Genomic DNA, 25976 nt, shown 5'->3' with positions numbered 1-25976 from the left:
TCTCCATCTTTCTCAACCAGTTGCACTTAAGGCACAAAGATCTGGTGGATATGAGTTGCTGGTAAGTCTTTTGAGACTATCCAGTTTGATACATCCTTGTCACTTGTTCAAAAGTTCTTTCTAAGTGTCACAAGAAAAGTAGAGATAAAATATCTTTACAAGCATATTTTGTTTGAAATGGGTCATGTCCCAATAGCATGCAAAGTGCCAGAGCAGCAGAGGCAAGGGCTGGGCAGCATAAGTTCTGTGCACACCTGAAGACTTGACACTTCCCTTCTTTTCCAAGTTGTCTGTGTGCTACTCAGATGTCACCTCTCCATGTCTCTGCATGAAGAACTGCTGAAACGAATGTCAAATGAGGGGTTCTTCAGGTAGTAAGGAATTAATTCCATCATGTTTCTATCTATTGCCTGGATAAGTTTTAGGTTGTGTCAGATTTTCTTCAAGATTTTGCTAGGATCTCTGGGACAAGCTTTGACAAGGAGACAAGTTTATGTTTCTAAAGATCTTCAAACCAAACTCAGAACCATATCTGTTTCTTTGGCCGAAATGAGGTTTGGTCAACTCAAAACTTATTTGGTTTAATATTTAGATAAATTATACTGTATAAGTGAACTGAAACAAATGAGTTTTCTCTCTGGTGTGAAACAAAAATTGTTTAAAAACATGGATCAGAATCGCCAAGAGCAGAGCCACAGTTCCTCCTGCTCACTGCTGTGGGTGTGAGTCACAGTCCTTCGTTCCCAAATAAAATGTGAGCTGAAGAAATTCACTCGAGACTACAGAGATGCAGCCCCCTGGGTGAAAGCAGAGCCTCTCTCAAAACCTGGTTCTTAAATTTCCAAAGTCACAAATCAAGGTTAGATATGATATACTGTCATCTGAAAATGACTTTTTTTTCTCTCCTCTCTGGCTTTTTTAGTTGAAATGAAGTATGAATTGACTAAACCCCAAACGGACTGTTTATATTTACTTGTAAATAAATATCTTGCTATTAGAGACTATTATATGTCTGCAAAGAAGTCTATTTTTTCCTGATGTCACAAAAGTAATTTACCAGAATACTTTTTTTTGTTTCTCGGAATGGTGGTGCTTAATCATTTTATGAAAATGTGGGAAAGAACTGTCATGTGTCCTTTGCCTTGTAAAAAACCATTAAGATTTGGACCTATTAGCTAGTGTTTGGAGGTTTCATTTGTCTCTCTTTGTAGTTACATAATGAAATATTTATTGAAAAAGAAGAAGTAACTGTTAACTCCCTTCCATCAGTAAACAAGTGTCTCCTTCACCTTGTGAAAATGTAGGATGGACAACTCTCCAATTAAACAACAGTGGATACATGGGTTTGCTGAAGACATCTGGAAAGTGGAACATCTGTTCTGCCTCTCACATTTTTCCTCAAGGAATTCCTCTTTTAAGTTATCACAGTTTTGCATTCTGCCAAGGATTTTATTTATCACTCTGGCATGTTCAAAGCTACTAACTTGAAGTCCATCCACACTGTACCAAAGTAACTATGGTAGCTGAAGGATTTTATACTTGGCTTTCTGTCTTAAAGTTTGTAAGCACCTGTTTTCCTGTAAGTATGTGCACAACTTATATAATTCATTCTCTTGTGCCCTTTCTCATCAGACACATACAGAAGTTATTTGTTAATAGTGTCTCATTTTGTCTTAGGCATTTCTGTTTTGTGATTCTTTATATATTTTTAAAATATGTGGCTTCCATTTTAATATTAACTGGCACTGCTGTGATGTCTTTTAGGCTTTTATGATTCAATTAAGATAAAACAGTAAAAGAAACAGGAATGGTAACCCCTGACAGGTCAGAAGCTTAAGAAAGTTACAGATCCTTTTAGTGAATGGCCATGTCAAATTATTTCTCTAATCATGTGTTATTATTTATCTTTCTTGATGTACTGTTTTGAACACACTAATTTTCTACTACTCACTAAGAGATTCAGCTCCCACCTGCCAAGAGATAATGACTGTCAAGCCCTTAAACACTCACCTTTGAATTACTTTTAGTCCAGATATTCAAATAAACCCAGAACTGACTTTAAAATGTGTGTACATCTGGAACTTCTTCCGATGCCCAAATTGAAAATGGGTACTTCTGAGAGTCTACTCACATGCACATTTTCTTTGACATCAGTCTCCTAAAAATATGCTGTATACTCCTGAAAGAAAGTTGACTTGCAATGTTATTAAGCACAGTCAAAGTCCTGGATTCCATTAAAAAATAATCTGTTGGCATGCTTGGAAATCACCTAAATCTCTGTCAGTCTAAGCCTATATTACATCTGACTGATTTTGATACAGAAGTTAGTAGCACTAACCTTTCACCAGACAGGGCAGATGAGTTTGTTGCATAAACTCCTACCCTGTCAACACATTTGAGCCTGACCTTCAAAACACCCAGCCTTCAGCTATGACTCCTTTTCTCACCAATCCCACTACTTGCTAAATTTCTAAATTTCATCATTCATCTTCATTGCAAGCATTTTTGGTTGGGGAGGAGTGGGAACTGAATTGAGCTGGTGGGGCATTGAAGGCGTTTCTCAACTAGAGGTACTCATGATCACTTTAGGAAATAATAGTACAATAGCACCCAGCTGTGTTCCTTGCTTTGCCTACTTCACTTGTTGCACTTGATGCCTGAGGACTTTTTGCTGTTCTTTTTAATTCATACACTTTGGCTACAATTTCAAGCAATAAAATACAAATAGAAAATTCAGCATATTAAAATATTTTATTTTTATTACTTTAGAACCTCAAAGCAGATTCCAGGTGGTCTAAATGTGGGAACTGGGACCTCTTCATTTATAAAGTGTGTGCAGAAAAATGTTGAATTCTCATTAAAGAGAGAATTTTGCAATTCTGCTTGCTTAGCTGTTTTTCTCCTCTCTCAGTATCTTCTGCCAGTAATGAAATTAAGTGCAAATGAAAGTGACAGGTCTGATCTTTGAAGTATAATGTATAGAGGAAAATGTTCTTTTAAATGAGAAAGTACTGCACTGTCAATTCTTCCTCTTCTTCCATCGTGTTTAAGTACATCTGATTTCAAATTGCCTTTATCTGTAGTCTCTAAACAATAATTTTCCCAGGAGAACAGGGAAATGGTATAATGTATAAAGTATAATAATGTTCATTATTTTGGCAGTATTGGTTTAATAGGATTTTGGTATGCATTCTTACTCATCAGAAATTTGCAATTTGAAAGACTGCACCAGATATTTACAGTTTCATAAAAGTTGTTTCATTTAATGACCTGTCTTTCACTGCTGGGCCTGATCTTTTATTTTGCTTATCACCATTCAGCCACTTAGCTCCCAAATCTAGTTTCATGTGTCAGTTAAACACAGTATTTGACTTGCTCAAAACACCAGACACTGCAGATCTGAAATGAACCGTAAGGAGCCAGATCAAAGCAATTTGAAACAGGATTTCAGTTGTATGGACTTCATCCACCTGTACTTACCTCTAGAATCTCCAAAAAGAAATGATCAGTTTGCAGTATAAAATCAAGCTTTTATGACAGTTTAAACAAGAAAACTGAGAAGGAATTGTTAATGCTGCCATTCATGCATCTGCAAATGTGTTTCCTTCCTAATTTTGGCCATATGCAGCTGCATGTTCTCCTTAATTAATGAATTGCCCTCAGGTTATTCACCCAGACACATCTAATCTATCTCTGTCCAAAATGACTAAACTCTGTGCTGCATTAAAGATGTAAAAGGCCACAAATTACTTTCTTGATCTTTTCAACTAGATCCCTGCTTACTGAATGGCATTCTCTCCATGTGGCATTCAGGATGATATCATCACCTCAGGGCTGAAGCTCTCAGTAGAAGTAAAACCTCTGTTTCTAAAAAGCTTTTCAATTCAGATCGCAGTTTATTAGAAGAAATGTCCACTTCAGGTTTATCCATACAACAACATGAATCCAATAAAATGTGTAAATATGCACTTCTTCCATCTTTAAAGCACTTTGAGCAAAGTTTCTTGAGAACAATTTCCAACTAAAGTTATGTGATTAACTTGCTACAGAAGAGTATTTTTCCAGACCTTACAATAAGCAAACTTGTGCAATTAGCATATAAAGCACATAAAGCGAATAAGAGTAAGAATAAGAATAAGAATAAGAATAAGAATAAGAATAAGAATAAGAATAAGAATAAGAATAAGAATAAGTCATCTTTAATACCAGCTGACCTCCACTGCGATGTATGGGTGATGCAATTAGTGTGTATGCAACTGTCATGTGAATTTTTCCTTATATTTCTTAAGTTTTTTCCTCCTTAAGGCTTCTGAGACCAGAAAAACAAAATAAAACAAAACAAAATAAAACACTTCTTGCTCTTTTGCCTGCTATGAAACGAAACATCAATAGTACTTGGGCTAAGGAATTGGAAATTATAGTACTGGATGTGAACTCCCTGCAGGAGTCCAAGCAGCAGGCATGCTTGCTTATCACATTGAAGACAAAAAATTGTCCCTACAATCTGACCTCTCTTTCAAGTGTGAACACCACAAGAGAAGTTATCAGCACAGTAATATTGAAGTTAGGTAACAGGCACAAATTTGGCCAGAGACTTGCATTTAACAGAACACATTCCCTGTGATCTTTAGCTGGAATTTGCCAGTGAGACCAAGGCTAATTAATGCCCAAACCATGAAATAAAGGAAGAGGAAAAAGCCCTATTTGTGTACTTCTAAGTAATGTGCTGAAAGAGAGCAGCAGATGTGGAGTTTATTTCCCACTTTGAGACCAGATTTCCTGTGTAATCACGGGGAAGCAGTCTCTCTTGTCCTTACAGTTTTTTATTCATGCCGTCCTCTCTTTTCAGATTGTGAAGCCTCTGGGTAAGAACTGTTTCCAACAAGTGCATACAGTGCCTGACAGTGCACTGCCTGTACTAGCTAACACATTGTGATTTGACCAGAGCGGGAACAAAAATGTGAGGGGAACATTGAGGAGGTCTCTGTCAGTATAATAAAGTAATATTGAAAAAACATTTTCTGTTCTTTGTTTGCTTTAATGTAAGTTAGATATGTGAGTGAAACAAACCTATCACTTATTTAGAATGTTTAAAGGCTTTTGCTGACTTCAGAAGTATACTTTTCAAGCATTCTTTGATTAAATCCTGTGTGCCAGATAAAACTGGAACTTTTCCTTAGAAGTGGATTAGAAGAGGCGGGTTCTAGAAAATGGTACCTGAATTGTATGAGATTCAATAAGGCAAAATGCCAGGTCCTACAAAGCACCAGGATGAGAGTAAATGCCTCAAGCTGCTCCAAGGGAGGTTTAGAACAGATATTAGGAAAAAATTCTTCACTGAAAAGACAATTAGACATTGGAAAAGGCTGCCCAGGGAAGTGATGGTACCACCATCCTTGAAGTTTCAAAAGGGGTGTGGGTGTTGCACTTGGGGATGTGTTTAGGGGTAGAATTGACGGTACTGAGTTCAGAGCTAGACTCAGTGATCTTAGAGGTCTTTTCCAATTTCAGTGGGTCTATGATTCTATGATTTTTAATTTGTTTTTAATTTGACCACAAAAATTTTCGGTTTGGAAAAAACATATGTGATACTGCCATGCTTTCCAGTTTTCTGAACAACTTTTTTGCTCCTGTTGTGAAAGGTGCCTTAAAAATCATAAAGTCAGCAGCTGGCATGCTATATCCTTGTTTTGCTACCCCTCCTGACTGGCAATTCTGAGCTTTTGTTACTGTAATGCCATACTGTATACTGACTACCACTCTGTGTTTCTGCTTTTCTAATTGTGTTTGGATTCTTGAGGAATAACTTCAGTGTAAAGAATTCTGGACCTCAGTCACTCACACAATATTTAGGACAGTATAATCAACCCCCTGGGAAGATAATACAGGAAAGTTTGATTGCTGGTGCCAATAGGGTTTCTTTTCCAGGTCACAGCACAAAGTGAGGCCTGGGAGGTGGTTATTTTCCAATTTGTTTCTTTTCCTAGTCATTAAAGAGGCCAGATTAGTCACCTTCATCTTTTAGACCCTTCTGCAGGATCCAGAGTTAATGTTCTTCAGATGCAGAATGTTCCATATGGATCTTTAGTAGTCTTCAAAGTTTATTACATTGCAGTCTTTGTATACTTCTTCAATATTGACATGAGGTCGATTTTGTTTATTCTTGAGACACGCTGTTTTAATCCTAAAAAAAAAAAAAATAGAAAAAAAAAGAAAAAAACAAACAAGAAATCACCACAGTTGAATTTTGTATTATGCATTTTGCATTTTTTATGACCATAAATTATCCTTACCGAAGGATATTCTCCAGTGGCTGCCTCTGAGTTCCTGATATAAAGGCAAAATATTGAAACTCTTTGGGGATCTGTTACTGCATAGCACTGCAATGTAACTCTTACTGGCAGGTGTCAGGGTTGGAAGTCAACCTGACAATCTTCAGCAGTCTTCAGTGGATGAATTGGTTCTTAATAGCTGAAATTCCATTTTTACTAGCTGTCCAACCAGGTTGGCTAATCTCTGCTGGCCAAAGCATTGATGCCAGCTCTAGATTGGCATCTTCTTAGAAACTGAAAAAGTTTTGCAAAGCAGCAGATGACCAGTGGTTTTATCACTTGCATGATTATTTCTGGAAGCAGGATATTTTGGTGCAGAGAGATAAATTTTTAGCTGTTAGCATCTCTGATGCTTCCTATTGAATGAACAAATAAAAGTCCTTTAAAATAAAAAATAAGCTGCTGTTTGGTACTATTCCAAAACAGTGAATGCTTCCTTACTGTAATACTCATTTCTCTCAGTGCAAAAAGCAACTGCAGCACATGATTCCTTCTCAAAAGTACCAACCCTAAGATTTTCCAGTTTTTTTCTTCCTTAACTGCATGCTGCAGTGGCCACAGCTGTATGTTGTTTCCAAAAATATGGAAAATTCATAATTTATAAACTAATTGTCTGATTTCACATGCAAATTTCTGTGCTGAAGTTGCTTTATAGGAAGCATTTACACAAGTTTTACAGTAATGAGATGATCAGAATGAAAGCCAAAGGAGAATTTGCAGGAGACAGAACTCTGAGTGCCCATCCTATTTGATCAAAAATTACTTCTCTAATTGCTGAGAAAGGAAAGGGTGAAAATCGTGGCCCATCCATATGTTTTCCCAGAGACAGCAATGGCAGCAGTGTGCTTGAAGTATGTGTGATGGGCATGTTTCTGTGCTGCAATTTGTCTCTTATTATCATCAGAAGCAGAGGAAAATGTCTGTAAGCAAAAACAGATTTGTACGTCCTATCATCCAGCGCCAGGATGGTGATAACACATGAATGAAGGAGTGCCAGGATGGTGATGTACATGAGAGGAGAAGAGAAAAAAACACAGCAGAGAACTGTGACATGACCTGGGCCATGTGAATCACATGCAAATGGGTCTCATAGTCCTCTCAATATATCTGATGAATTTTCCCTACAACAATTTTATTTTATTACTGGGGCAAAGATCCATGTGTTTTAATATCTATTTTGTGAATACGTTTACAAATTGTTTTAATAACAGTTATGTGCATTAATCTCACAATGCATTTTCTTACTGTAATGCAATTACAGAAAACATTTCTCTGAAGCCTGGTAGGAGACCAAGTCTGGAAAATTAAAAAAAAAAAAAAAAAAAAAAAAAAGAGCAAGCATATTTCAGTGTTTGAAGATTCAAGAACTTTTAAAGGCAACTGCTGTCAACGTTGTTTTTGTGTTGACAGAATCCTGTTAAAAGGTTTTGTGGTGCGAAAAGCACCTTTTAGTGGGTTTTCATAATGCACTGGGAGAGAACAAGAAAATGTTTTTCTCACCGTGGCCAGTCACAGAGCGCACTTAGAACATCGCGTACCCAGCCCGGGCGGCGATTTTGCGCTGGGCTCGCAGGCGCAGCGATCGGCACTCGCCTGCCCCTGCTCGCCCTGGAGACCTCGCTGCATCCCAGCGCACCGGGGGATGACTCAGGCTCCTTAATGCGCCTGCCGGAGATGCTCGGGGAGCGAGGGCTCGCACCCGCCCCGAGCGGGACGCTGACGCTGGCAGGGGCCGAGAGCGCTCGTGTTGTACGGAGGGAGGCATTCCCTGTGCCAGCTGCCATCCAGCAGCCACAAGGTGGCACGAGGGGTCTGCGCTTCCCCCGCCCGGTGTGAGCCGTGCAGCAGCGCCCGGCCGCCGCTCCCGCTGCCTGCTGAGCTCCCCCGGCCCGCAGAGCATCCCTGTGTCCTAAAGCCGGGGTCGCTATGGCCTTGAGGCTGCTGCTTCTCAGCCTGGCTAAGCCAAAACCAGCACAGACCTGCTCCTGCTCAAATCGTCCCTTCCTGTCGTCTCTCAGGATATCCATCACTTTTTGTTTTATACAGTCTGTGGCATCAGAGGATGCCTTTCCAACATGTAAAATGTCAAGCCCTTGGCTGAGATGGCCAGACCCCTAAGTGTCTGCTGGGACAACTGTACCACATTCCCACCGCACTCCTGTGCCTACAGCAGGTCTTATGCAACAGGGCTGTGAGAGATCAAACTAACAGCAGATACTCCCAATTCGACTCTTCTAGTCCTGCTGCTCACAGCCTAATCTGTAACAGATCTAACAGCCAGGAAAATGGGAAAATCACTCACGCAGGAGTCTGCCACGATTTTCTGCACTGGCACCTTGGTGATGCTACGGTGGGAATGCAATTGGATTTTCTCTCACAGAACCCCTCCTCAGTACATTTGCGATACCTTTATTACATATGATGCATCTGTGACGCTTATGGCTTTCTGGGGGTGGACAGGACAGGACAGGACAGGATGGATGGATGCATCTCACACTGCTGTCAGCTTTTGCCCAGGCAAAACTGAGTGATGAGAATGTGATAGAGAGAATCTGGTGCCGAGTTACTAAAAAGTGCACTATAGATTTTCTTTGCAATGTGTCTGTGTAAACTTCACTGATTTCTCTGCAACACTGCTTCATTCATAGACAGGGTATTCCTTACAACTTACTTTCAGATGCTTTGTGTAAAAAATGTTTAAGGAGTTTCTATGAGAGGTACAGCTTCTACTGGTCCCGTTGGAAAAATAGTGTGAAGGTGTCACCCCTAAAATTTTTCCTTTTACCCTGCCTTAACATTTTACCTGGAAGATAAAAAAAAGGTTTAAGACACTGTGAAATACACAGTTCCTACAGCCAGTATTATGCAGGTGCCATTAACAGCCCAGTCCCAAGGAAGGCAAACATTCAGAGCTCCTATTTGTTGTATCCATATATTTAAAACTTGCTACTTTTATAAATAGGACTCCAGGCTATGTAAGGATATTAGTGACATGTAATAGTTCACTGGGAGTTGGAGGTATGCAGTGCTCAGCAAAAGCAAGGCAGCAACTGTGAACTAAAGCAACTGTAAGTGCTCTGCTCACAGACCTCTGGGGAACTGAAAAGCTGTACCTGACTTCAATTCACCTTGCTTCTTCCAAAAAAACATCTGAATTGACCCCACCACCCCCTCACTTTTTCTCCATTTCTTAATGGTTTAAAAAATTGGATTTTAATATCTCTGTGACCTTTCAGTTCTATATTACCTAGCTAGTGCAGAGAAAATGTATTCTTCCTCAAGTGCGGCTTCCCTTTTGTTACAAGCTCATTTAGGACTAATGTAGCACAGCACAAAATACCTCCAGGATGTAATGATTTGCAACACTTTTCCCAGTTAACATCTCTGAATTCTATAACCATGGATCATGTGTTCTGGGGTGGTTTGTGTCCCATCCTGTGGAATCTATACAAATGGTGAGGAGTGATCCTGAAAACGTATTTACTATAGGTTTAGCTCCTTAAACTAAATGCAGATGTTGAAAATAAGAGGAATCATTGGACATTACACTTTTCTTCACATCGTAATTCCAAGTTTGTACTTTCTGTGAGTCAATGTTTGGGAACCTTTGCTATCTTTCTAGTGCACTTCAGTGACTGTGCTGACTTTACCTGTCGCTTTTTTCCAGAGCAACTGTGTTCACCATCGGTCATTAAGAAAAAATATGAAGAAAACTTGTGATTCAACTCTCCTTACTGCCTCTTCTTCCTGCAAGAAAATCAAGGAAGAACACCAACTCAGTTGAGTGCAATGACTATCAGTATTATTCACTAATCAACTCTGGAAGATGGGGAAAGATTTCTTTTGAAGGACAGCTTTTACTCAGTTGCAAAGTCTCCTTTGATTCTCAGAGGATGAGTAATGTTGTTTTAATCCTTTTTAGTTTAGTTCAAGGGTATTAATCATCTTCAAACTAATAACAAATACATGGATTCACTAGTGTTTCATGTCATTGACTGTACATTTTCTTTTCTTGGAGACATTTTCTTTGCCATCTAAGTGTTGCTGATTTCTACATGCACTGTTGGAGATCATCACGTGGTGACTACAAGTTTGGGGGCTGGGACAGGGATTTCTCCAGCTAAGTCGCTCTTCAGAGGGGCTAAATACGAATCTCTCTTGAATCCGTGACAGAACTCACTGGTAGGTAGTTACTTTGTAGATTAGTGGCACTGAGTGTTTGGAGACACAAGAGGTACTGTTCCTGCTTGGTAAACCTCCAACACTGGCAAAAACTTGGGAGTCAGATGACAAAAGTCACCATCTGACCCCACTAAAGTAGTCAGGATCTTTGCCTTTGACATCATATAGAGTCAGGTATTTGTTTTAGGACTGTTTGTGTGGTTTTAGCTATGTGCTCCCAAGAAAATCACTGAGTTTGCTGTATTTCATACTTTACTGGAGAAAACAGATGTAGTATGTTTATGACTTATAAATAACTTTTACAAGAATTACATGACATAAGAATATTGTGAGATTAAGTGCGATGAAACTCAGATGAATGCATCTCAGATGTCAGATGCATCCAGACGAAACTTATTGTGTAATTGTAGCATATTTTGTATGTGTAAAGAACCCACATCAAGTATGGGCATGTACCCAGGTCACATGCAGCTTGTTTTCATCTAAAATAAAACATTGTTTTTCTAAATCTGTGATGTGGGGATTTTAGCATAATTTTCTCAATACTGAACAAATATTTTCCCCTTTCATAAACAGAACTTTGTTCTCCCATTCCAGTATTTATCATGTAGTAAACAAGGTTTACCTCGTTGTACCTCTGTGATAATGATATAAAGATATTCTACATTAGGAATGGGAGGAAAGAAGGAGAGGCTGTGTGGAAATGAACAGGACATCAGAAGCAATCTCTGTCTTAGAACAGAACTGGTAGAATTGATCTGAGGAGATAAGGGTCAGGAGCTGTATTAAAACCAGAGTTATTTACTTTCCATAGAGGAGATGTTTGAATAAATAATGTTCTTGACAATGACTGTCTTTTGAATGGGATAATTTCTTTTATCCCAGAAAGGAATGTGAAACATATAAAGATAGTTCCTTGTGGAGTCCTTACTAAAAAAATCAAACCAGAGCCAAACCCAAAAGCTAAAACACCTTTAAGAGTCAGCATTAGATGATGTTATTTCTGCATTTTCTTGCTGAAACTTGTTGTCTATTGTGTTCCAGAGCAAATTAATGCCACATTCAGATATTTCATCAGAGAAACTAACCAAACTTATTTATGCAATGGTAAAACATCCTAAAGATTGTTTTAGACCAATCTCAAGTCTTACTGAGATTTAGAAAAAAAACATATTTCCTGTAGAGTAAAATATGTCAAAGAATCGCCACAAATTATGTGGAAATAACTTCTTTTTTTTTTCTGAAAACACATATCAGAATCAATAATATACTTGCACTTGGAAGCAAGAAATCCCCAGGAAATGGATTTTTACTACAGTGAAAAATACCACATTTAAGTTTCAGGATTTAAAACATATCTACAGAGTATCATAGTTTACAATTATGTTATTGCTATTGACATATACAGTTACCTCTGGAGACTGAACACAGATTTCAGGATCAAAAGAGAGAGTTCAGTCTTGCAATGTCTTAGCAATTTCTGTTTTGTGCTGTACTTTGCAAATTTAATTTCATTTCCTATGAAATTCAAAACTCACTAAAGACATCAGTATTTATATAATGAACTCAGTGTATGTGTACCTGGAGTTACGAAATCACACAGGAGTTTCTGCAGACAATCCTCATTCCTAATGAGAAGGGTCAATAAATCCAGTGCAGCTCTGTCTGAAATCAGTGAGTGGCATTACAAGGGTCAGAGACCGATTTTTGACATTAGAAGAGGCCATTACAAACATCCAGTCTGACCTTTGCATAAAGCAGGGCAAAGAATGGCTCGATAGCTTGAGATCTTTCAGAAAGATAGCAAGCCTGACTTTAAAGATTTTCTAGTAATGGAGATTGTAATCCAATTCTGTTTAAGTGATTAATTGCCTCGGCTGTTGCAGAAATGCATTTTATTAGAAGATAGAGATGGATTGGACCATAAAGCCACACACAAGAAATTCTTTGTGCTATCTTTAAATATAAAAACTCAGAACCACACATTTTCCTCTAGGCTAAGTAGACTCGAGTACTTCATTTAAGTTATGACAGCAGACAAAGATTATGTGCTGTTGCCTGGCCCCTGTGTCTGGCTGTTGGCCCCTGTGTCTGGCTGTTGGCCCCAGTGTCTGCTGTCCAGCCAACTCGTAGCACAGAGGCCAGAAGACCGAGTTCCCCAGTCTCATCCCAGCCCACATTTCTGGAGCTATGCATCTGGTGGAGCACAGGCCCTCCTGTGCTGCTAAGGGATGTGTGGTCTCTCCCTATTGCACACTACACACAAAACAGGGAGCTAAGCCATGTGAAGGGCTCCCATGCCCAGGGCAATTTTGGCTGTGGCCAGCACAGCCTGCAGCCCCACAAGGCAGAGGCTGCACTGCAGGGTGCACAAGCCACCAAGGACAGGCTTCTACGCCCAAACAAATGTCTTTTTTTCCTTAATGAGAAAGACTTTGCTATTCTCTCATCAGAATATGTGGCTCTGATTGATATTTACTGGGCTCTGCATGACCCATCTCTGTCATCTTTAGCGTGGTTAATTGGAATTATTGAGCGGCGCCCAGCTCTGGCAGGCTGGGATTCACCCCTGTTGGGATGGTCCTCACCTGCCCGCCCTGCGCTGCTTCTGTGCAGCCTTGCTCCCGTCAGACTGAATTAAGCTGCACTGTCAGGAGCCAGAGACCCTTCAACAGTTTTCCAGTACAAGCAACACTAAATTAGTGTTTGGTAATAGGCTGCACACTGTTTTGTAATAAGAAAATATGGATGATTCTATTTATTCCCTCTCACTCCCTGCGATGATAAGAAATGTTCTAATTCATTATTAATTTGTTCCAACTATTTCTGGTAAATGTAAACTATGAATAACTTTAGCTATGCCATTAGCAATACCTCAGAACTACAGATGGATTTTTGTTTCTGGACATGGGCACATGGCAATCCCACTGTTTCTAAAGGGGTACCCAAAATTCTGTCACATTTGGGTACAAAACCAGAACTTGTCATTCACCTTGGGCTACAGCTGCATCTAAAGCAACCTGGAACACAAAAATATTGTGGCTGTTATTTGTCCAGTATAAATTATTGTATCTTGGCAGCACTTGAGAAACTTTGTATATTCAGTCTGCTTAAGGGTTTACCCTCCCCCTGGACACTGGACCAAATGGAAATGAGAGTGAGGATAGATCTGCTGCCAATGCTAAAGCCTTTTATTCTGCCCTGTGGACTAGTGAGGTCTTTAGCGGCATTTTATAGGTTGCTGACTTTAGTGTAGAATAGGCCTTTGGAATATTAAGTCTTAAAAGAAGTCCTTTATTTGTTGTTATTTTTTTACCTCTCATAATTTATTTTTCTAGTTTTCATATATAAATGGTTGATCAAAGAACCACTGTCAGAGGGCATCAAGGACAATTCTTTTCTTCTCTTTCAGCATACAAGTTTATTTGGGTGAGAGATGAGAGATTATAAATAAATCTATTGGTCATCCAAGGAAATTTTCTGTCACAAGCATAGCCTGGTGCTACCTCCTTGTGAACCGAGTGCACTGCTTGGTCATTCATTTATTTAGAAAGTGATTTTCCTGCCCTTGCATTTGGATGGGGATGACTCCTCCTTTGCCTCTGTATTGTCATAGTCATCTGCCTTCATTTACTGAATAGAGGGAGGAGGACACCCACGGGGTAAGATTGAACACTGAACTTCTGTGTGGGTAATCATGCGAGACACAGGCAACCCACTGGCCTTGTCTCTCACTGTGAGTTCTAAGCAGTGGCAAGAGTAGAGTGACTGGGCTGCTGGCGGCCCAGGCAAGTACTGTTCTGCCTCCTCTCTTCAGAGAAGGAAAGAAAAAAAAAAAGAAAAAGAAAATAGACCAGCCTTTTTTTTTTTTTTTTTTTCACTGTTTGCTTGGAAGTAAGGTTACAAAAGGTAGCAAGGAATTATCTGGAAGATTCTCCCAGAGACTTTGCTAATGCTTGGTGCTCTCATGCAAAGGGGCCGGCAAGGGTCCTGGCCACCAGGTGAATTTTGCCTCTATCATCTCTTGAGAGATTTGTAGTCCCAATACTGTCCCTGGTTTTCGTTCTCTGGGTTGTTTTTTTTTTTTTGTAGTTTGTGCATTCTGCCCAGAACATCCCTGGGTGACCAAGCTTGTCTGGATTGCAGCTTTGTCCCTTTGGACATGAGAAATGTTTTTACTTTCTACAGTGTGCCTAGGCATTTTGCTGCTTTTACATAAGGAAAGCATGAGAAGGAATGGTTTAATAAAAGAAAAACAACTCTGTGGATGAAATTCTTCAGCTCTTTCTGTCCCTGAGTGGATTGACATCTAGCCTACAGGGGGGAAGTGGGGCTTTCCCACCTCTGCTGCAGGTTCCACATCTCAGCTGGAAGTGCTGAAATGCCCTCCAAGCTGTGCTTGAGCTATAATACCTTCTGTTGTGATGCCAGGCTAATTAGTCTTCTACAGATGACCACAGCTACAGCTGAATGATTTCATGGATTTCAGGGTTAATCTCCCCACTGACAAGTTCATCCTTCCCAGGAGCTGGCCCTTGCGGGGAGGAGGAGTCAGAAAAGCCAAGAAAAGCTGAAGGCTGGTGTCATGTTTGTGAAACAGATGCAGACAAGTATCCATTGGCATACTGGTTAGCAGTAGGCTCCCCAAGCCACCCCAGTAAGAAAGGAGGCCTGGCAGAGGTAGTTGCAAGAGAGATGATAAACCCATAATGTGTGTGTGAGAGAGGGAGAGAGACAGCTGATTTGGCAGGATTGCTTGCTTTTGAAAAAGAAGAATTCATCCCTTTATATATTGGCAGAAATACATGTGTCCTTCCATGATAAAATTATGTATCCCAAGTACATAAATTCTTCCAGATTCTTTATAAAATATGCAGCTAAGTTGGGACATACTGAGAAAATAGGAATCTGGTGGCTGGACATTCAACCAGTGTGCATGAGATATCTGGCTTTATTGACCAATAGAGTTTCCTGACAGTTTGATAAACTAGTTACAGTATATTTTATAACATATGCATAAATATAAAAAGGGGGTTTCTGAGGAGTCAAAAAGGTGCCCATCATGGTACATGATGAAATATGTTCCTTTGAACTAGAACTGTAGCAGCAAGGTTTCCAGCAGTCATTTGCAGTTGGCTGCAGTCAGGATTGACAAGGCTCACAGGATGTAAGCTCCACTAGAAACTTCTATAGAATTATAATGCTCTAGTTAATAAAATAGATATTTAAAATAGACTACTCAGATAAATTAAAAGGTCTAATTTAAGTTGGTAGGGGGAAGATGAAAGAAATTCTGTCAATAAAAAAACCCTGCTTTTCTTCAGATGCTGCCATAGGAATTTGCCTTAGAGGCAAGCATTATATGCCTTAAATCCCTCTCAGCCTTGAAATGACAATTATTGAGAAATTTCCTTGTATGCAGAGACCAGATTAAAACCTTTACTTCCTCAGCCTAAAGCACAGTCGTGTCTTACTCATATTCACTTTGCACAAACACCCCTGTGACGTAGACTGAGATGCTATGAAACTTTTATTGGTACAAACTGTGTGTGAGTTAATCACTCGCCAGAAGTGAGAGCTTAGAAGATGCATTTTTTGCAAACCATCCTGACATTGCTGCTGCATGCACAGTACCATCAGGGTGACACAGGATCTCTGTGTCTGTAGCTTCAGGTTCGTTTTATGTGGTATCTCTACCACTATGCTGCTAATGCCTGTTATTCCAGGCATCCTCATACTTTCTGTAAGGATCTAGGGAAGTGGGGATGGAGGAGAGGAAATGCAGCTGTATCTATCAAAAGTAGATGAAGGTAGCTTTTCTACAGTGAAAACCGCCACAGCTTCAAAATGTATTACCTGCGTGTGTCTCGTCCCTTTGGAGAGAAGGAATGTTTTTTCCTGTTCTTTAGATGGTTTCTAGAAAAGCCCGTGTTTACACCTGCTACCGCCGAGTCATGACACAGGAAACCAAAAACACCAAAAAAGCCAAAAAAACCGCACACGAACTCCAGCAGCCCGGTGCAGGGGAGCAGCGGGCAGCCCTTTCCCGGCCGCCTCTCTCACAGCCGGCCGGGAGCCCGGCGGCCCGCGAGGGTTTCTCCTTTCTCCGCAGCCCGGCCCGGCCGCGGCACGGGGCAGCCCCGGCCCGCCCGCCCGACGGCGGCGCCGCAGGTGCGCGGCTGCCCGCGCGGGGGCGCTCTCCGCTCACGGACCGTGCGCGCCCGCGGGGAGCGGCGGGGGAGCCCCAGCGCTGCGGGCCGGGCGGGGAGCCGGGGGTCACCCTGGTCCAGCGGGAGCCGTGCGGTGACCGTGATCCAGCGGGACCCTTGGGGTGACCCTTTTTCTAGCGGGTGCGGTGGGGTGACCCTTTTCCCAGCGGGGAGCCGCGGGGTGACCCCTTTTCTATCGGGAGCGGTGGGGTGACACTTTTCCTATCGGGAGCGGTGGGGTGACCCCTTTCCTATCAGGAGCGGTGGGGTGACCGCTTCGCCGGCAGCCCCGCCGGGGACCTTGCCCTGCCCCGTTCCTTCTCTTGTCGGCGGCCCGAAACGCCCGGCACAGAAAGAATGACAGCGGGGATAGCGTCCCGCTCCGTCCCTAGCCCTGCGTCCCCGCCCGGGATCGCTCGTTGGCCATTTTTACGGGAATCATTCATTCATGTCAAATTTTCTTTATCTCCGGAAAATATTGAAACCTTAAATGACCGTAATAGGAATGTAATTGTATGGTGTGTTTTTTGTTGTTGTTGTTTTTGAGAAATCGATTTGGGCTCAAATAACTCATCCAAGCATGTTACACCAAACCCATTCAAATAGGAAACAGGAGAACTATATTATTGCTGCTTCCTGAACGCTCTGCTTATGATCCTAATAATTAAAATGTCTAGTAATGGCTCCTGCAGCCTGGATTTCTTTGGGTAATTCTCGGAAATGAAGGGCACATTTTCGGTCGCGGAGGGAGGGGAGTGCGGAGACGAGCAGCAATTGCAGCGGCTGGGAGCCCGCCGGTGGCCCGTGCCCGGCGCATCATTTCGGGGGAAAATTATTCCGGCGGCGGGGAAGTCCCCAGAGAAGGGATTTCCTTCCCGGTCCCTCCGGCAAATCAACTTTTTTTTTTTTTTTTCCTTTTTTCTTTTTTTTTTTTTTTTCCCTCATGGCGATGCTCTTCCCTCCCTCTCTGCCAAACGCCGCGAGCCGCACATCTGTCTCTGCACAAGGCGGAGAGACGAGAGGGTCGGGCCAGGAGAGTGGGGGGAAAAGCCGCCCCCCTCCTCCCCGGGCAGCGCCGAGCGAGCGTGGGACCCTCCTCGCGACTCGGCCCTGGGGCTTGCCCCCTACGGCCCGCGGCTTCAACACACGCAGAGCGAGCACGGCACTGCTGGTATCCCCTTGGGGGGAGCCTTGTGTAATGGGAACACTATCAACAGTCCTAAAAAAAAAAAAGTAAAAGGAAAAGAAAAAGACAAAGAAAAAAGATAAAAGAAAAAATAAATAAGGGGAGGTGGGAAAAAAATAGGCACTTATATTCTTAAATCTCCGCGGAAGGGGGGGGTTCCGCGCCGGGGCTGCTCCGCCTGCGCGCTCAGAGCCGGGCGGCTCCGCGGGGGCCTGCGCCCAGCGGCGGCCCCGGGCTGCGTGTGGGGTGATCCGGCCCCGAGGAAAGACCCGGAGCAAAGCCGTGGGGGAGCCCAACAAGCCCGGGGACCCCCACCCCACCCCTAGCTGCTCTCCTCCGCTTCCCTTCCCACGTCAGGTAAAAGTTTACTGTGGCGAACATCCTTTCAGGTTTGGGCGGTGGGGGTTTTCTGCGTGTTTGTTTGATTGTTGGGTTTTCTCCTTCTATTTTTTTTTTTTTTTCGGGGGGGGGTGGGAGTGTGAGTTGGTGTTTATGAGAAGCTTTATGACTCCTGATAAGCTCATCTTTGAGGACGACACAGAACTGTGTTCCTTGAGGAATTGGGGTGGTGACGTCTTTTCTGATACCCGATTATTACGTGACTGAGAAAAAAAAAAAAAGGCATTTGATTCATGAATAAAAATCCGGACACCACTACGGGGGCAACAAACAATATTGCCCGTCCTCTAAGGTAACAAGCAGGCAAATGTTTACGAAGAGGGCTCTTGCTGAAGCGGGGTGTTTGCAAAGATTTTCCTGCTAATTGCGTATCAGACGGAAGGCTGCGGAAGGCTGGTCAAGTTTGGAGCCACCGAGCAGGAGAAGAAGAGAAGGCTGAAGGCGCTCAGTGAGGGGAGAGATCTGGGGAAGACAACATCGCACGCAGGCAGCCCGTGGCTCCCGCCTCCGCTCCCTCCCGGACTCGCTCGCTCTCTTCCCTCTTCCCCAGTGCTCGGTTCTCCGGCGACATCTCGCTCCATCCCTCTTTCTCAATTCCCTTGTAGACTCCACTACAGATCTGTGCTGCTGCCTGCAAACTTTTTTCCTTTATCTTTTTTCCCCCGCTCCTGTCTCTTTTTCTTTTTGGAGTGGATTGCCCTAAAACCAGCAAACAACTAACTACTGCCGCTTCTGCATCTTCTGCATCCTCGCCCATCGGAGAGGCGATGTCACGAGGGTTTTAACTCCTTTTGGACGCAACTTGGGAGAGAACTCGATTTCTCCCCCTCCCCATTTTGGGTCTTTTTTTTTTTTTCCACCCCCCAAGACTTGCCGTTTTAGTTTCGCAGCCAAACGCTCTCAGTGCCGGGTGTCTAGAGTTTGATGGTAAGGACACGAGGTGGCTCGCCGGGCCTTCCCGCAGCGGTCCCGGGGCGGGCGGGCGGGCGGGCACCGACGGGGCGGGCGGCGGCCGCAGCTCCCTGCGCCGGGCACCGCTCTGCTCCTCTCTGAGCCGCTCCGCTCCGGCACCCGGTGCCCAGGGTGCTTGTCCCCCGGGGCCGCGCTGCCTCATTTTCCGGTAGGCGAGGCCCGGGGTTTGGTGAGCCGTGAGGTGGTTTCTTTGGGTTTTTGTTAGTGATTTTTTGTTTGTTTGTTTGTTTGTTTTCGGGATTTTTTTTTTTTGTTTTTGACAGCAGTTTCCTTTCCCTCCCGCACAGAGTGGCAATGTGTAGCAAAGCGATCTTAGCACTCCTGGTCTATGGCATAATAATGCACTGCAGCGTCTACTGCTCACCTGCGGCCGGACTTCAGTACCCGGCGCTCAGGTAGGTCCGTCAGCTGTCGGGAATTCCGTCGGGACCATTTCAACCCCCCTCAGTCCCAATTTAGCTAAGGGCAGCGGAATCTTACCGGGGAGGAAAATGAGAGGGTATGTGGAGTAGTCACGAAAGGAAATCCCCTCCACTTGGGCTATGTGCCCACCCCCTCCACCGCAGCATAGGACCCCCTCCGGCTGCAGCACTGGCATCCCCCAGGTTCGCTCCTCGGGATCCCGGTGCTGTAACCCACGGCGTCTTCTCCCCGGTGGAGTCCCCGGGAGCAGAGGACCTGCTCTTCTGCATGTCGGCAGGAGCGGGCCGAGGTCCCAGTTGTGTGTTGATGGGGCCCAAAAGCTCCTCACCCGTCTGCCCCCTGTCCTGCAGGGCCCTTGGCAGCCTCCGGTTGCCCGCAGCTCGCCCAGTGTGAGCGTCGAGTATCGCCTGTCCGGCTCAGGGGGAGCGGGGCGCGGGGACGGGTGCGCCGCTGTCTGCAAGCATGTGGGAGTTGTCACGGTTCGTGTAGCGGCATCGGAGCTCGCGGGGATTCGGTCCCCTGTTTACCTATCTGTGTATGACAGCCTTTCTCAAGAGGGAAAGGGGGCTGGCACAAGGTTGTTTGGTTTTCTATGTTCGGAGTTGTCTTTCTGGGCTCCAGCGCAGGCTGATGCCTGTGCTGTCCCTTTCCTGCTGGGAGCTGTGGGCGTTTGAATCCCTCTGTGTTTGGGGCGGGAGTGGAGGACACTCAGAGGCACCAGTACAAGGGAGTTTCCTGCGGCTGGGGGCTCAGGGCACCTGGTCCGGGACGACCTGTTCTCACCCTGCATGTCGTCTGCTCGGGCGGCCGGTGCTGCTTGGCTTGGGGGGAGTTTTGGGCTCGGTGCTGTCGTCCTGCTCCACTGGCGCTTGGCTCTGTTCCGGGGTGCCCTGCTGGGGTCACTGCCGTGCTCTGAGTGGAGACGAAGGGAGCGGGGGGTGATGCCAGGAGCGCAAGGTTGTCCGAGGTGGGTGTCGTTTTTGGGGCTCCGAGGTGTCCTTGTGGTACCCGGAGCCCTTTGGAGCTGGTTCGGAGCAGCCCCCGTCATCTTCCTGGGCAGTGCGGCTAGGGGGCAGCGGGCTCTGTGGCCTGAGGGGCCATTAGCCGGCAGCAAGCCGGCTTTCTTCATTCAAGCGCCTGAATTAGCAGGAGTGAAACACTTTAGCGGCATCTATTATTAATACCTCCGCTAAAGCTCACAGACAAAAATAGCTGCCTGTAACGTGCAATGACCTACATCGTACTGCAGAGAGGGAGGCAGAGAGCGGGGGCTGGGTGGGCTGGGACACACACAAAACTGGCGCGATCTCAAAGGGCTGAGGCACCGTTCAACGAAAAACAACGGGCGAAGCCCCCCCGTGCCGGCGGGCGCTGCGGGGAGGAGCGGGGCGCGGCCCCGGGCCCCGGCGGCGGGGCTGCCGCTCACCGCCCCGTCTCCGCCGCGGAGGCTGCTCGGCTCCAGCCCAGCCCCTGGCACACAAACGCGTGTGTGCGCGGCAGCCTGCGCGCCTGGGCGTGCGCTCCGCCCGGCAAGCGCCAGCCGCGGCTGTGGCAGAGAGGGGATGTTTCTGGGGCCGGGGCGTGGGCCGCGGAGGGCGGGGGAAGGGGGGGGCATGTTTGGGGGGTTTCTTGGAGCGCGTCTGACGGCGGGTGTGTTCCCTCCTCCGCGGTCCTGCCCCGCAGAGGAGAGGGCGGGGATGGGGAGCGGGCGGGTGCAGGGAGGGGATGGGGCAGTCGGACGGGGTTCCCGGGGCTCCCGGGTCGGCTCCGCCGAGGGGTGGCCAGCGAGGCAGGCGGAAGCCAGCAGCGGGGAGCGGAGGGGAGCGCCCCGCGGAGCCCGGCTGACTCCTTCTCCTTGCTGCTCTCGTTGCCAGGCTGGAGGATGAAGTCTACGACGAGGACGGGAACACCCTGCAGGACTTCGCCTACGACCACGAGCCTCTCGGTATAGCGAATCCGTCCTCCATGATCGGCGAGATGTACACCTTGTATTACCCACCGGAAAAGAGGTGACTGCAACTCGCGGGGGTGTCAGGAACGAATTCGGAGTAGGGAGAAAAACGGGTCTGGCAGAACCGATTGGGGGGAAAATAGTAATGATACCTAACAAGCAAACAGCAACAAGATCAAAATAAAAATCCCGAACCCAAACAAACGACAGTACTGCCCAGGTCCCGGTGCCCAGCGTAAAGCTCAGAAGAAACGGAAAAGCCGCCTTACCTCCAGCAGCGCGGGGGAGGGAGCGGGGGAGCCGCCCGCGCCGAGGAGGGCTAGCGATGCTCCCGCAAACGGAGCAGAAATGCCCAGCCGGCGCGGAACCGAGCGAGCGCGGCGGGGAGGGATCTGGGTGGGGACGAGGGGTCCCGGGGGACGCGGGGAGATGCCGCCCTCCGCTCGCCGGCGGAGAGGGATGGTCACCGCTACCGCCCGGGCTCCCGCAGCCCGCCGCAGCCGGCTCCTGGGCCTCGCCGCTCACCCACGGGCTCTTCCCTCTGCCCAGGCATGCCGATGGGATCTTCAACAAAGCCTACAGGAAACTCCTAGGCCAGTTATCTGCCAGGAAATATCTGCACTCCCTGATGGCCAAGCGGGTCGGGTAAGGCTCTCTGCTTGGTCTTTTCCGCGGTGGGCGTTGGTGCTGCTGGAGCGGAGACGCTGGAAGGGGTGCGGCTGGGGGGAACAAAGCTGCCCCGGCCCGGGTTGGGAATGTGTTGCGCCCGGGATGTGTGGTGGAGTCGGGCTCCCCAAGCATCGGCCGCCCCTGGCCGCTCCCGGCTCAGGTTGTCAGCGCGGGTATTCTTGGAGGTTTGTTTGGGTTACTACGCTCGGGCATTAGGATATATATGTATGTATATATATAGATATACATACACGCACATGCATGTCTATATATCTATATCTATATCTATATCTATATCTATATCTATATCTATATCTATATCTATATCTATATCTATATATCTATATATCTATATCTACTCTCTATAAATGTTATAATTTTTATAATCAACCTATTTAAAATTGGCAAGTCGGGCACCCCTTACGGTTTGCCGGGGGAGCAGCGTATGGAGAGCGATGATCGAGGGCTCAGCTGCAGCAGCGGAGGCTCGGTTGCAGCCTTGCGCACCCCCAGCCGCCGGGCGGGGCTCCCCGGGGCTCCCTGCCGCTGGCGGGGGGCAGGGGCGAGCCCGGTGCCACCCGCTGCCCTTCGGCAGAAGGTAACACGTTAATGAAGCCCCAGGGAGAGCAGCTTTCGCTGCCTCAATGAATAATTCATGGCGGGGAGATATTGTCTCTCCCGCCGCCGCCACTTGCGCGCACGGCGGCGGGACCGGCTTTCGGCGCGGCCTTTGTCTCCCCGCGCATCTTGCGCGCAACGTGTTGCGCCGGGGGCAGCGGCGGGCGCGGGGCCGCGCAGGGCAGGGGGCGGTGCGGAGGGGCGCGGAGCGGGGCGGAGCGGCCCCGCCTGATGCAGCTGTGCTTCTCGGTGCTTGCAGCGGTGCCAGCGGCGGCCTGGGGGACGATGCGGAACCGCTGACCAAGCGGCACATAGACGGCATCTTCACGGACAGCTACAGCCGCTACCGGAAACAAATGGCTGTCAAGAAATACTTAGCAGCCGTCCTGGGGAAAAGGTATAAACAAAGAGTTAAAAACAAAGGACGCCGAGTAGCGTATTTGTAGCGATGTGAGTAACCAGCCACTCCTGTGTATACAAAGTCCTAAGAGAGAGAGAGAGAGAGAGAGAGAAAGAGAGAGAGAGAGAGATAAACCCAACAACAACAACAAAAAAATCTAAACAAAAACAAAAGTCATTTCCAAACTGACTGAACAATCACCGCTCCTGTGTTATCTAAACATGTATTTATGTATGAAGTAAAGCCATTAAATGAATATTTTGATAATAATATTGTTTTTCTTTTGTACAAAAAGCACTAGAGAAACGCACAGATCTACTTTGTGGACCAATCATTAAGTTATATATAATATATAAATATATATATATAAATACTACTAAGAATAGTAAAGAACAATTCTTCATGAAAAGCCTGCACAAGAACAAGAATTCGCCTGAGCTGTTTATGTTTTTATATAAATAGAAAAAAGAGACAATCATTGTTTTGAATATTACTCCTATTTTTGTAACAGAAATTAAAAGGATAGTATTTTTATCCGCGACAGGGTCGAAGACATTAATTTTCACCATTTGCTACTGTACATAGAGAAGGATGACCTGCTCCCAGGGGGATTATGAGGAAATTGATTTGGGAGAATTGGTGAAGCAGATTCTTCCCCTGGTGAGTCTCAAGGCAGGCTCCTTTGCCACTAGCCTCTCTGAAGGGGCAGCGTCCCCTTTCTTCTAGATTTCGATTATATTTTTTTCTCTCCTGCTTTCTTTGATTCCAGTTGTATCTCTATTAACGTATCCTCAAACAATGAGCTTAGAGGATAATTAGCCTGTGAAAACAACAGCTCGATCCAAATTGTGCATCTCTGTTGCCTATTGGAGGGAGAAATAGTTAATAACCCCCAAACTAAAATAATAATAACAAAAAAAAAAATTAATATAAAACCAAAAATAGCCAAACTCAAAACCCTAACCCCAAAATCCCGAACCAGCAGCAAGGGTAGTAAGTACTAAGCCCCGTGCACTGCTCTTCTGGCTGTCTGGGCAGAGTTGCAGAACAAAGCCAAAGCAGAGACAGGACCCGTTTGGAAAGAGTGGGGAAGTAAGCGGGGGCGGCCCCCGGCGCACCCCGGGGCCGGAGCCGGTACCGGAGCCGGTGCCGCAGGGTCGAGGTAAGACGAGGCGATCCCACCTCCGATCCGCTACCCAACTGCCCCGGGCAGCTCGGTACTGGACCTGGATGCAAAGTACAGTGTGTTACTCTCCAGTGCTGTCCATGCTTCTCATCATGTGTAATAATGAGCAGGGTTCTCGCCTTTGCATTTTTCGGTCGGAGTTGCTCTTTTCTTTGATTGCTTTTTCTTGTAGGACCTCCCGCCTCTCATCCTCTCTTCGAACTTTTCCGAGCTCTGTTTAACCCACTTGAGTCACCTTTTTGGGTTATGTTCTTTTTGGAAAAAAAAAAAAAAAAAGATTGTGAACGCTCTCTCACTCCTTTGTTCTGTTTTATGCAAGCTCTTATTGTACAAGTTTAGGAACCCCTGTTGTAGCTACCACTAAAGAATTATGCACTACTACGAAAGTTTTTGTTCCTTGTTTATTGAGTTTGGAGGTAAAATGTATTTTTCTACATTCTGGCTTATTGCTTAGTAAAATTTATTTCATAAAACAAACTTTTGTCATAAAAGAATGTGTAGTGTTCACCTGTGGTCCGGTTTCTAACGAGATAAACCATTTTCACCTCATCTCTCTATGTACGGACTCCTATCTTACCGTCTGCCCGGGGGCTGTCCCGTCCCCCGCCCGGGCCGGGAGCGAAGGAGGACACGTAGGTACCCGCTTCCTTCCAGCTCACCACACAAACCTTACAGGAGTCTTTCCAAAGACACAAAACGAGCCCCGCATTCAAGACGTCGGAAAGCAACCCCCCAACCCCCCCAACAACCCCTCGCGGGTAAAACCTTCCTTCCCCGGCCAGGAGGAGCGGAGCGGGCCGGGCAGAGCCCGTCGGGGCGGGCAGGCGCTGCCGGCACCGCCCGCGCTGCCCCGGCGGCTCCGGCGGCGCTGCCGGCACCGCCCGGGCGCGCTCCGGGGCGCAGGGACGCGGGGCGCAGTGTGCAGCTTTCGTGCCTTCTCTTCACCTTGTAAATCGCCACGAGTTTCACGGATGGCTATTTAGTGGCCCTACGATGCTGCAACACATCGGCTTGCGTTTTAGTCGTCCTTCTGTTCTTTGGCCATGGGCAGAGTGCGCTGTGTTTGTGTCGGCTGTGGTATAATGACATAGGGCTCTCTTGACGTTTTGTTTATGACCTTATCAGTTAGAGTTCAGTGGCTAGTCGCAAGCATTACGAAGTGATCACCTAGGTTATTTGTACGATTTCTTCCTTTTTTCTTTTTTTTTTTTTTTTTTCTTTTTTCAGAAACGCCAACAGCCTTACCAAAATTTGAGCAGATTTGAGATACAGTCATAGTAGGTAGATGTTAGTCTTGGAGAACTTATTTTGTGTGCAAATGAATATAAAAAGAACTTAAACAAAATATTATTACACACATGATATCTATAACTAGGACTTTGATAACTGTTATATAAAGTGTGTAAAGTTTGTATTAATAAATTTTTGTAAACAATGCAATTTCGTCTA

At 45.6% G+C, this 25976-nt stretch overlaps 1 protein-coding gene and 1 long non-coding RNA gene across 3 annotated transcripts; one reads left to right on the top strand and one right to left on the bottom strand.

Moving 5' to 3' along the window:
* Positions 1-5574: 5574 nt before the first annotated feature.
* LOC117002270 lies at positions 5575-22029 on the bottom strand. The gene is made up of 3 exons (XR_004419254.1): positions 21924-22029; positions 9983-10079; positions 5575-6184 (listed from the first exon to the last, which is right to left on the bottom strand). It is a non-coding gene; the product is annotated as an uncharacterized LOC117002270 (long non-coding RNA).
* On the top strand, positions 18152-25076 carry ADCYAP1 (adenylate cyclase activating polypeptide 1). 2 transcript variants are annotated; one of them, XM_033071178.2, is made up of 5 exons: positions 18152-18266; positions 19568-19675; positions 21578-21712; positions 22204-22299; positions 23201-25076. In XM_033071178.2, the coding sequence occupies exons 2-5, from the start codon at positions 19575-19577 to the stop codon at positions 23385-23387; spliced, it is 519 nt and encodes a 172-aa protein (XP_032927069.1). In that variant the 5' UTR covers positions 18152-18266; positions 19568-19574; the 3' UTR covers positions 23388-25076. The 2 variants fall into 2 exon arrangements, with proteins under 2 accessions (XP_032927069.1, XP_032927068.1); XM_033071177.2 differs by lacking the exon at positions 18152-18266 and adding an exon at positions 18457-19235.
* The last annotated feature ends 900 nt before the right edge of the window (positions 25077-25976 follow it).

The sequence above is a fragment of the Catharus ustulatus genome, chromosome 1 (genome assembly GCF_009819885.2).
Source record: "Catharus ustulatus isolate bCatUst1 chromosome 1, bCatUst1.pri.v2, whole genome shotgun sequence".
NCBI lineage: Eukaryota > Metazoa > Chordata > Aves > Passeriformes > Turdidae > Catharus > Catharus ustulatus.
The sequence above is the reverse complement of the archived record's forward strand: the minus strand, read 5'-3'. Positions and strand labels throughout refer to the sequence as shown.